The sequence below is a fragment of the Orycteropus afer genome, unplaced genomic scaffold (genome assembly GCF_000298275.1).
Source record: "Orycteropus afer afer isolate SDZICR_OR568_19922 unplaced genomic scaffold, OryAfe1.0 scaffold00008, whole genome shotgun sequence".
NCBI lineage: Eukaryota > Metazoa > Chordata > Mammalia > Tubulidentata > Orycteropodidae > Orycteropus > Orycteropus afer.
The window spans coordinates 2,145,717-2,158,056 of NW_006921595.1; the positions used below are offsets into that span (position 1 = coordinate 2,145,717).

At 43.2% G+C, this 12,340-nt stretch overlaps 1 protein-coding gene across 1 annotated transcript in view; it reads right to left on the reverse strand.

Annotated features, from left to right (window-relative positions):
• Positions 1-12,340, reverse strand: part of ADCYAP1R1 (ADCYAP receptor type I) — a 53,090-nt gene that overhangs the window by 11,416 nt on the left and 29,334 nt on the right. The window contains 5 exon segments of the mRNA XM_007945359.2: positions 3,773-3,864; positions 9,309-9,378; positions 10,049-10,109; positions 10,511-10,664; positions 11,900-12,032. Of these exon segments, the coding sequence (XP_007943550.2) occupies positions 3,773-3,864; positions 9,309-9,378; positions 10,049-10,109; positions 10,511-10,664; positions 11,900-12,032 (510 nt within the window).

A 12,340-nucleotide genomic window follows, 5' to 3' on the forward strand; every position in this document is an offset into this window, starting at 1 on the left:
GGCCCAAGGGAAGAGAATACAGATGGGCTCTTTCCTCCCCACCCAGATACAAGATGCCCCTTCCCAATGCCCACCTGGGAAAATGCACTGGGAATGAACACAGAAGTTGGGATCTCCCTGCACAATTGGCATTTGCCCCTGAAACCTCACCCCTCTCCTTTCTGAGCCCACTGGTACCTCAGAGATGTCAACTCTGCTTCCCCAAAAAGACAGGCTAATCCTGCCCCTGCCTTCAAATTTAACACTGACTTCAGCCTCAGGCTGAGCCATAACCCCTGCCCCAGACCAAGTCTGACACCAAGCAAGGCCAGCCCCTGACCCAGACCCTGACTCTGTCCTATCTCGAGCCTCTGCTCAAGTCTGACCCAGCCCTACACCAAGCCTGCCCTTGGCCAGTCATTCAACCGGAAGCATCAAGTGAGAGAGTATGATGGCTCAGTGCCACCCTCTCCCCAGAGGGCCCCAGCCCCCAACAGGTCCTTCTGAGGCTGGGTCAGGAGCGCTGTCTTGGTCTATGGAGGACAAGCCCTTTATCATCTGAGCAGCTGGAACCAACCTACAGGAAAGGGAGTGAATGCTGGTCTGAGGGCAGAGGCAGGGGATCCTCTCGGGTTTTCTTGGGGACTCCCAGGCTTAAATTTGTTCTGGAAACAGAGGAAAAAAATTGGAGAGCTGTTGTGGGCAGATCTGAAGAGGCTTCTCAGCCCAACATATAACTCTGGGCCCCAAAGGGCCTTGGACACCTGGAATCTTCCTCTCCCACCATGCTCTGCCCTTTCCAAGCCCCGACACCCTCACCAGTATAGACACCTCCCAGCTCAAAGACAACTCCTCTAGCAAGCATTCTGGGCTGGGGGACATTTTTACATAAGGCTAGAACCCACCAGGGACTAATCTTCCGGGAAACCTTATTTGTATACTTGTTTTATACCATCTTCCCATCTGTAAATTCCTTGAGGGCAAGAATGATGGTGTAGTCAAGCTTGGAATCAAGGGCCTGCCTGCATTCCAGCTATGTCTTCACTCCTTCCTACCCAAATCATTTCACTACCCTGATAATTAGTTCCTACAATTGTGAGATGGAGATTACATTTTACAGTTGATGTCCTATCCCACCAGATTTACTGAGTGCTTGTGAGCATTAAATGTGCATGAGCTGAATTGCAAGTGTTTTTAAGTGCCGTGCAGTTCTCAGCAGCACTATCATTTTTATTATAGGCTCCTTTCACCAACAGGGTCTCCTTGACCCTGGAAACACTCACACAAGCTGCTCAATTCAAAGGCATCAAGTTGCTGCCCTGTCTTGTGTGAGTCCTCCCACCTGGCTTACAGACCACACCCGCTCAAGTTTTCAATCTTTGGGATTTAAGACTAGCAGAGGTTGGGCTTTCTGTAAAGAAAATATCTGCTGAGATTTCAAAGGGTTAATTTAGATTCTAGAAGGAAACCAACCAGTTGGCTCTTTAAAATGACTGGGGCATACATCACCTTCCTGTATATAAAACATGTGCTAGTTGCAAATGGTTCATATCTGTGTAGTAGGAAGGCCTGATAATACTCTATAGCTCCCAATCTGTGGATAACTTGAAAATCATAGCCCCATATTTCTCTACCACCAGACCCTTGGGTGTTCTTGCTGCCTGGGGCAGGATGCCTGAGCTGATGAAGTAAGTGCTGGGCTTCAGAGAAAAACAAAAACAAAACCAACCAGTTGCCAGCAAGTTGATTCTGACTCATGGTGACGCCATGTGTGTCAGAGTAGAAGGGAGCTCCATTGGGTTTTCAATGGCTGTGACCTTTAAGAAGTAGATGGCCAGGTCTTTCTTCCACAGATCCTCTGGGAGGACTTGAACCAACCTTTCGGTTAGCAGCCAAATGTGTTAATCGCCAAGGCTCAGTATAGTCTCCTTATTTAGAGCCTCTATGTATGTCCCTTCACTGGCATAGAGGAGAACACTGAAAGGGTCCACAAAGAAGTCATCTCAGGGGATCTCAGAAGAAAGAGATCCTACCAGAAAGGGAAAGGACTGAGGCAGCCAGAGCTCAAATCAGATGTGAGACTGACTTAGCTACCCATGTCTTCAAATGCTGGCGATGACGACTGCTGATGGAGGACCCAACCCATCTACATACCTCAGATTCACAACTAAAAAGGAGAAGCTGAGGTCACATAAAGGTAGTTTCCACTAGAAAAGCAGGTAGGGGTAGTGGAGCCCTGGTTTTTAAAAATCTTAGGGAAGAAATCAGGAATAATCTCTCCTGCGCTGATTAGTTAGGGACAGAAGACTGCCTCCCTGGCCCTCCGGTACAGGCCTCTGAGACACTGTGACTGGTATGGATGAACTATTTTCTACTATATAACATATGCACAAGCAGAGAATTTGGTGAAACTTGCAAAACATGAAGAAAGAAAAAACAATAAATGGAAAGAAAAAAGAAAAAAAGTCTTTTCCAATGTAATGGAATCATCATGCACATAGAGAAAATGTCACTGAACCACCCAGGCCCTGTGCCAATTTCCCACCCACAGGGGAAGGGCTGGACAGACAGACTAAGAGCATGGACGCCTCATCTATTTCCAGGGGAAGATCTGGGATTTGATCTCTGAGAAGCTCATGACATCCCTTCTTCTAGGAGAATGGCTGGGTGGTAAGGAGCTCTCTGCTGGGGTCCCTTTCTGCCCCACTTTTTGTCCCACTAGGCAGTCATCAAGGTTCTGAGACTGAGGTTGGGACCGCTAATGAAGGTAAGACCAAGCATCCACTGATGCTGTGAAACTATCCTGGATCCTTCTAATTTCCTGTTTTCTGAAGGAACTGAATAAGTAACACATATGGTTCTACAGTGTCCATGGATGGACTCCCAGAGACTGTCCCCAGGATCAGACTATGCCCATCTGGCCTCTCCAGCCAACCACAGGGGACAGATCTTCGTCCTCAGCATCAGAAATGCCCCAGCTGGTCATGATACCCCTCCTGAGGCCAGAGAGATGAGGTAGAGGAGCTCCATGGGATTTCAGAATGGGACAAATGCTAAGAGAAGGATGGAAGAGAGCAAAGGAGGGAAGAAATTTCTCAGGACAAACTGTTAAGGACATGACTTCAAAGATGTGTCTAGAAAATCAAATGGCCATGAAAAGAAAAAGCTTTACATTCAATGTCAAAAAATTGCCTGCAAACCCCATCAATCCCAAGCAAATCAGATTTTTTTTTTTTTTTCCCCCCCAGGGAGAAGGAGATTGCAGAAATAGGATCAGACACAGAAGTGGAACCATCCTGAAGGGAGGTGGAAAAGAGAAAGAACCGTTCCCTTCTCACACCCAGACTGGCTCTCCACTGGACCCTGAGCAACTCTGGCACACTGGCCTGGGGCTGGAGATATCAGACAACTGTGTATCCAGCAGTATTTATGATCTTCCCACAGACACTAGATCCTCAAAGGAAATCCAACTTCTAAACAACCAAGACCTCAAGAACCCTAGGGAATCTGGTGTTTTCCATCTTGATTTTTCTAGTCATGCAAGATCTGTCTCTTTCTCTCTTTTCCTTTCCATGGAATGACCATGCAGATTAGGAGCTCCTGGGTTGGCTGGAAGCTGGGAAGGCAACTATGTTTTGAAGGCACTTTAACCAGAAAAAAAAAAAAATCTTGCAATTGCCCATACTAGGTCATACTAGGTCATCAAATTCCAGGCCTTTTCCTGCCTGTGACCTGAGTGTGGGGCCCATGGGACTGGTGGGAGTGGCTGAAGCGTCTACACAATAGTACTTACAAATAGATGCTGGACTCGTTGCCTCCCATGTCTGGAGATTGAAGTTTCTGCACAAGGATGACGATGATGCCAATGAAAAGGATAAAGTTAACCTAAGGAGAAAAGAAAAAATAGATGGAAATGATTCTGGGGGAAGACTCTCCATACCTGTCCCTCTGCATAGGCTGCTATTCCCTAACAGAGCCCCTACCCCTACCCCTGTCAAGATCCCATCTAGACTTCTAATTCAAGATGGTGGCATAACAGCATTTGTTTATCTCCCCAGCCTACACCAATATCATTGAAATGACAGAAGAGAGAGAAGAAAAAGAATCCTGTAATAGTACTAGAAAACAGAAAAGAGTATCCTAAGTAAACAGAAAACTGAGCAATATCCAGAAGAGAAAGAACAAATGGGTTCAGGATGATGGAAAAACTACAACCCAAAACATAGAGAAGAGGTAATTGCAGTGGTGAGAGCTCTGAAGAAACTCCAAGTTCAGTGTCATGGAATATGGGCAACATGAATGGACAACTGTAACATTACTAATGAAAGGGCTGCCTGCAGAATAGTGATAGCAGCAGGTGCCTTCAGAAAAGATCAAGAACAAAAGCTCTCTACACAAAGTGGGATGTTTATGGTGAAAAGGCTGGAGGGAGGGAACAAATAAACAGAAACTAGTTTATTTATTTTTATCTTTGGGATGTGGACAAAGTAGAACTCAAGAGAAAAATGGGGAGCCTAGCTCTGCTGGCATAGTGGGTAAGGCATTTGGCTGCTAACCAGAAAGTTGGCAGTTCAAACCTACCAGCTACTCCTCAGGAGGAAGATGAGGCAATCTACTTCTATAAAGATTTACAGCCTTGAAAACCCAAAGGGGTCCCTTTGAGTCAGAATCAACTCAATGGCAGGATAAAGTAAAAAAAAAAAAAAAAAAGTAAAAATCTAACTTATTAAAGAAGACTATTGAAAGTAAAATAATTAAACACTCAAATGAAATAACTATGTAAAACTTACCATAAATTTAATATGTAAAAGGAAAAGAGAATTAATAATGATAAAAATTCATGATAAAGAAATAGTAGACTTGATCAATAAAAATACTCTTAATTTTTGTTTTGTTTGTTTCACAGAGCAATTAGAAAAATAAAGCACACTTCAGGAAGGCAGGATTCTGACATCTTGTTCTCCTTGTTCTCAGTAATCTACCTAGAATACAGCTCACTGTATACTGCTAAATGCATGTATCCATCAATCAAAAAGGAGAAAATGCAAATTAAACAAATTTAGGGATGAGAAAGAGGGCGAGACAATCTATATGGACAATATTTTTAAATCATAAAAAGAAAATCAAACAAAATGGGAAATATAAAGTAACAAAATTAACTCAAGAAGATGTAGCAAATCTCACTAGACCAATGACTTCAGAAGAAATTTAAAAAGAACTGAAAGAATGCACTAAAAGTCACCAGGGCCAGAAATTGTAGGCCAGTTTCATAAAGCCTTCCAGGAAGATATAATTTACATGCTCTAAAATTGTTTCAGGAGCTCTGGTAGCATAGTGGCTAAGGCACTTGCCTGCTCACCAGAAGGCTGGCGGTTCAAACCCACCAGCCACTCCTCAGAAAGAAGGTTGGGCAATCCTACTTCCGTAGTGATACTGCCTCGGAAACACAAGGAGGGGTCGCTATGAGTCAGGTTTGACTCGACGGCAAACAACAACAGAATTGTTTCAAAGCAAATAAACAGAAAATCTCCCAAATTACCTACCCATGAGGATAGTAAACCTTGCTACTAACCCAGACAAGGGTAACACACACACACACACACACACATACATAGAATGTAAGAACAACAGTGCAAAAACTCTAAGTAAAATATTAGTAAATAGAATTTAGCAGTGTATTAAAAGAACAAACATCATGGCCATAAAGTTTTATCCTAAGAATGTTTAAAAATACACCTACTAATATTTGTTAATGAACAGATTGAAACAATAAACTACCATTATCCTCTGTTTAATATTATATAAATATTAAAATGGTCAATAATACAAATGCTGACAGTTATGGGAAATGACACTTTGGAACCCTCTCTCCTCATGGAGGGCAATAAGTTATCCATGAAAATGTTCAATGTATACATACTCTTTGTTCCCATAATTTCACTCCTAGGGATTTATTAAAAAAAAAAAATTCACATGCTCAAATATATGCATAGATATATTCACTCTGGCATTGATCATTAAAAAAAAAAAAAAAAAAGCCATTGCCACTGAGTTGATTTCAACTCACAGTGATCACACAGGACAGAGTAGAACTGCCTCATATGTTTTCTCAAGGCTGTAAATCCTATCTTTCTCCCACAGAGTAGCTTGTGGGTTCGAACCATCAATCTTTTGGTTAACAGCCATATGCTTTAACCACTATCCCACCAGAGCTCCTTAGCATTGCTAATAGTAAAGAAAAATCAGAATATTATATATGTTAATCACTACGGTAATATTTATTTCAATATATGACTTCAAATTACATTTGATAAAATTCAACACTCATTCCTGATTTAAAATAAAGAAAAAAATACACACTGAAACAAGTTAGAAATAGAAATTTCCCTAACTTAGTCAAGGTTAACTGCCAAAACTCAGGAACATGGCCACAGAGGACATCAAGCTCAACTGGCATAACATACTGCACAAAAACATTTTTCTACATCCTACTCTGGTGAGTAGTAAGTGGGGTCTTCAAAGCTTGTGAGCAGCCATCTAAGTGCAGCAATTGATCTCTCCTCATATGGAGCAAAGAAGAATGAAGGAAACCAAAGATGTATGGAAATAGTCTACAGGACTAGTGGACCATGCAAACCTCAGCCTACATGACCCTGAGAACAGAAGAACCAACGGTTCCCAGCTACACTGTCAACCCTTGGAAAGTGATCAGAATAGGAGATCCTGGATAGAATGGGGGAAAATGTGAAACAAAACTCAAAATCACACACACACACACACACACACACACGTGTGTGTGTGTGTGTGTGTATAAAAGACCAGGCTTATCGCTCTTAAGAGACTGGTGAAACCCCTGAGACTATGGCCCCAAGTCACTCTTCAGGCATGGAATTGAACTCACACCCGTAGCTTCCAGACAAACAGTAGAACAGGTTTACAAGGTGAACATTTATACCAGGTAGGTGCACTCCTTAGAAAAATCAACTGTGGAAGATCAGAAGGTCAGCATCTGCACAGGGAGACAGCTCAGAGGGCAGGAATGCATAGGAAAGAAGGACACAGGGAAAAGGTCACCAAAGGGAGGAAGTAGAAGAGACCTGTTACATTATGGGGATTACAATCAATGTCATGAAGCTAAACATGTATAAATGGTTGAATGGAAAACAAATTTGCTCTGTAAACTTTCACCCAAATCACAATTAAAAAAAAGGGGGGGGGTAACTGCCAAAAGCTATAGCAAACATCATCCTCAACAATAACAAGGAATAAAAGGTATAAATATTTGAAAGGAGGTACAAAAACTATTTTTGTTCAAATTATATAATTTTTCTACTGAGATAATCCATAAGAACCAAATGAAAAGTAATTAGAACTAGGAATAGAGTTCAGAACGGTAACCAAGAAAAAAAAAAATACACAAAAACCAATAGCCATCCATAGCTACTTAAGTTGGCAGAGTAACCTATTAGAATATATATTGACAGAATGATCCCTGTTGTTGTTGTTTTTATGTGCCAGAGAGTCAGACTCGACTCATAGCGATCCCTCCTTGGGTTTCCAAGGCAGTATCACTATGGAAGTAGATTGCCCCATCTTCCTTCCAAGGAGTGGTTGGTGGATTTGAACCGCCAGCCTTCTGGTTAGCAGTCAAGTGCCTTAGCCACTACGCTACCAGAGCTCCCAGAATGATCCCTAGAGCCAATAAAAGCATAAGCTGAAAAATACCTTAGAGGTAAACTTAACAAGAATAAGAAAGAAACCTACAAACATTTACCAAAATGACTCCATGAAGGGAGACTGAATAAATGAAAAAACATGCCATGTTCTTAGAGAGGAATACTCAATATTTTAAGAAAATCAATTCTCCAAAATAGTCTATAAATTCAATGCAATTTCTATAAAAATCTCAACCAGAGTATTTTGAAACTTGACAAGGGTATTCAAAAGTTCATCTGAAAGAATAAATGTGCAAAACAAATTCTGAAAAGAAAAAAATAAATAATGAAGGAGAAATGAACATTCCAGATATCAAAACATACTTCGAGGTTATAGTAACTAGCACAATGGAGAATTAGCAGTATTAGCCATGAGAATAGGTAAATAGATTAGTGACACAGAATTGAGAGTCTGGAAACAAAGGCAAGTACAGCATGTTGAGTGTTTATGATAAAATGCCATTTCACTATAATAGAGAAAGGATGGACTGAAATTCAATAAAAAGGATCGAGACGGTGGAATGGGTATCCATTCAGGAAAAGAGCATAAAGTTAGATATCATTTCAGACCAGGCAAAGAAATAAAATTTCAGCTGGATTATACATGTACATGTAACAATCCAATCCATGATAGTATTATAAAACAATTAAGAAGAATATTTTTATCTTTTAGACTGGGAAAGTTCTCCATGAACAAGAAAGAAGGCTCAGAATTCCTAAAGAGAAAAGCTGACAGATTTGACTGTAGAAAAGCTATGTAGTCTTGGAAATGCACTTAAAATGTGTGTAATGGATGAGGGGTTACTTTTGTTCATACAGTAAGAAAAACAACAATTTGCTAGAAAAATAAGCAAGAGAAATAAACAGGTATTATACAGAATAAAAAACAAACTGAGTCAATAAATGCTTGAAAAAATGCTGAGCTGTACTAATATGCAGAAATGCATATTAAAACAATGAGTTACCATTATCCCCTAATGAGATTATGTAAAAATTTAAATGATTATTACAAGTGGTTTGCAATTGGCAGCTGAGTGGTTGTGACTGGGAGTTTGAGCCCACCCAACAGTGCCATAGAAGAAAGGCCTGGCAATCTGCTTCTGTAAAGATTATAGCAGTTCTACTTTGTAACGCATGTAGTTGCCATGAGTTGGAATCGACTCATTGGCAATGGGTGTTTTAGATTTGCGTGTGTACATACACACACATATATACACACACACAATGACATCAGGAAATAGGCACTACCCTTCTTGTGAGGATGTAAATACTTAAACAGTTTTTAGAAGGCAATTTAGTACCTGAAATTTTAAATGCATACCCTGTTTGACCCAGCAATTCTACTTCTAGGCCTTTTTGCTAATGAAAGATTCACACAACCTCAAAATAATGCACAAAAATACAGTAGGTTATCGCATAATAAAGAAAAATGGAATAACAGAAATGCCCAACACAGGGGGAGAGTTAAGTAACTGAGGTACCATATTACAGGCTAGGACACAGCCGTGAAAGAGGAGGTGTTAGTTTGTGTGATGATCTTTCATTTCCTCTCCTCGTGTGCTTTTCTGCCCAGGTCCCTGTCTCTTCCCTCTTCCTCCTCCAAAGAACACTCACCATTATTGAGCCGACCACAGGGCCTTTAATCACCCACCACAGAGCTGTGTTGTCGTTCATATCCCAGCAGCTGAAAGATGGACAGACGAAAGAGATACAGACGTAGAAGAGAGATCGTGCCCAGGGGCCAGAACACTAGCAGGGCAAGGTCCCCCACTCCCTGGGTGTTGCCTTCTCCTGCCGCTCCCCATGGGGGTGCTGGCTGGAAGAAGATCTCTCAGGCAGCTGCAGCCCCAGTGTAGTCCTTTAGATTTTTCAGGTGCCCTTTAGCTGAGCCTTGGTTTTTCCCTCTGCTACCCTGGCAAGGTATCCCTACTCCACTGCCTGCTTACGTTGCCTCTGGAGAGAAAGAGCAGGGAGTGGAGCCCAAGTCAGGGATCATCAGTAGACTCCTGGAAAAGGGCCTGTTTTCCTTAGACATGGGCTTTCCAGGGTGCGACCCCACCCTCCACAGTTTTCCTCCCCTCCTAAAAAGGAAAACAGACACTCCTGAATCCTAGAAGCAGAGAGAGGCTCCCAAACCTTGCACATTCTCTCGTTGGGCTCCCAATTAAGATGTCTGACTGGGTCCACTGAGGTGGGCTTAGGGCTTAGTCAGTAACTAGAGCTAGGGGTTCAGTCTAGGCCCAGAGTTAGATGGTTTGTTTGAGACAGTTACCCTGAAATCAGGTCAGTCACTGAGAAATCCTCTGGAATAATCTATCTGTGTCCTGGGCTCTGTCTCACAGAAATATACTCACCCCGTGTCATCAAAGTAGAGCCTCAGCATAGCCCATACTGTCACACACACAGTTGGGGTCCCTGGTAGAACAAGAAAAGGAGTCTCAAAATAGCAGGAAAACCATATGGCTGAGTATGTCCCTCAGACTTGACACTCCAAGGAACCATCGTTCCCCTCAGACTCATGGCTGTGATGGGTGGGGACATGCCTCCCTCTCAGACCTGGGGACCTAATTATCCCTCAGATCCAGGCCTTCTAGGGCTTCATGTCTCTCCTTAGACTCAGAGTTCCCAGGAGCAGTACCAATCTTGCCTCTCAGATGGACTCCCATGCCTATTTGCTCCCTCAGATAGTGGGTTTCCTGAGGGGAAAAAAAGCAAGTGTGGGGATCCAAGAACCAGAAGTCTGACTCAGCCTAGGGAAACCAAAGGCATACCAGACCATGAGGCTCAAGTCTATCTGGCCACAGTAAGCAACCTACCCCAGCCGATAATGGTGTACCAGTAGAAGTATCTTCTCTCAGGGAAGAAGGTCTCCACCAGCAGGGTAAAGAGGTACAGGCCCTCAATGAACAGCCAGAAGTAGTTGGACACCACACAGTAGTGGAAGAAAACCATGATGGCCTTGCATTCCACCTGCAGGAGAGCCTCAAGGTCAGCCCCATGACAATCCAGCTCAACAGGACCAGCCCTTCAACACTGGTGTACAAAGACTAAAATATCCAAAAGATCTGAGAATTAACATTCTGGGATTTGAAGGGTTTAACATTCCAGCCTCCTAGGATCCTGTGAGATGAAGCTCCCCATGGAGGCACAACTACACATGTAAGGAAAGGAAAAGGGTGGGCGTACAAACACAGTTGCCTTCCCCTTCTAAGGCCTCACATTCACTCTCCTCCTATTTTCCTGCCCCTGCCCCCAACTCCCACAGATGAAGCAAGCAGGAAGAGAAACAGTGTGTGGTCCCTTCAGGAAGGTCTCAGTGTAAAGAGGATTCAGACATTGCACAGGTGAGAGATACCTGGCCCTCAGGAATCTCTCTCATAGATCAAAAACACCCATTGCTATTGAATCAATTCCAACTCATCAAAGTGTGCCTGCTCAGGACAAGGCTCTGAACTCTAGACTTCTTTTTATCCTTCCACATCAAAGCTCATCTTCTCCGTGCACCATCTCTTCCACAGGTATGAGAGTTGAGGTGTGGCCTGACAGAGACCCCAGCAAATTAGCCCCTCAGTGCCATCATGGGCTAGTTAAGGAACCATGATAGGCCAGTTAAGGGCCATGACCAGGAACTAGGTAAGCCCTTGTTCTGAGCCTATTTCTTCATCAGTCAAATGAAATGGGACATTCCCATCTTACCTTCCTCAACCGTTCTGCCAAATAAAACACACACCAGAGAAGTGGGTAACATCTTGGCTAGAAATGATGTCATACAGAGGTTTACTGGCTACTAATAATTTTATAGGAGTCCCTGGGTGGTGCAACGGTTAATGTGCTCGGCTGTTAACTGAAAGGAGTCTACCCAGAGACACCTTGGAAGAAAGTCCCGGCTATCAACTTCTGAAATCCCAGCCACTGAAAACTCTATGGAGCACAGTTCTACTCTGACACACATGGGATTGCTATGAGTCAGAATTGATTTGAAGACAACTGGTTTGATTTGTAATAGCTTCATGGGTTGCTCAGGGTTTCCATGTCAACTGGGGGCAATGCCTTTCTCTTCAGGAAAACACTGGGATGGTGAAGTGTCAGGCAGCCAGGGAGACAGTTCTCCTGATGGGAGGTTGGGGAGCCTTCCTGGCAGGGGTCCCTGAAGGCTGGCCTCTGGCCTGAACCTTCAAACCCACACTCTGGCTCAGTTCACTCACAGTGGAGATGAAGCAGTGGTTGTTGTCCTGTTCTGCATACAGGATCCAGTCTTTGATGAAGACGGAGATCGCCCTCAACATGAACGACACAAACAGGTTCATATGGATGAAGTTGCGAGTGCAGTGCAGCTTCCTACACAAGTGGGCCAAGGAAGGAGGAAGCAATAAAGCAGTGAACCTAGGAGCATTTCAAAATCTCAACTCTGGGGTCTGCCCAGTGCCAACTCCAGAGTTTTGTCACAATGGGATCTCCCACCCCCTCTTCCAGCTCTCTAGATCCCCACTCATTTCCTGGCCCCTGCAATCTGGCCTCAGTGTTCCATTTGGCCAGACTTCCTCCCTCTTATGACTTCCCTCTATACTAGCCAGAAAAAAAGAGCCCTAGATCAAAAGTGAGGAAGGTAGGACTCTTTGCTCTGATTCTGCCTTGCTGTGTGGCCC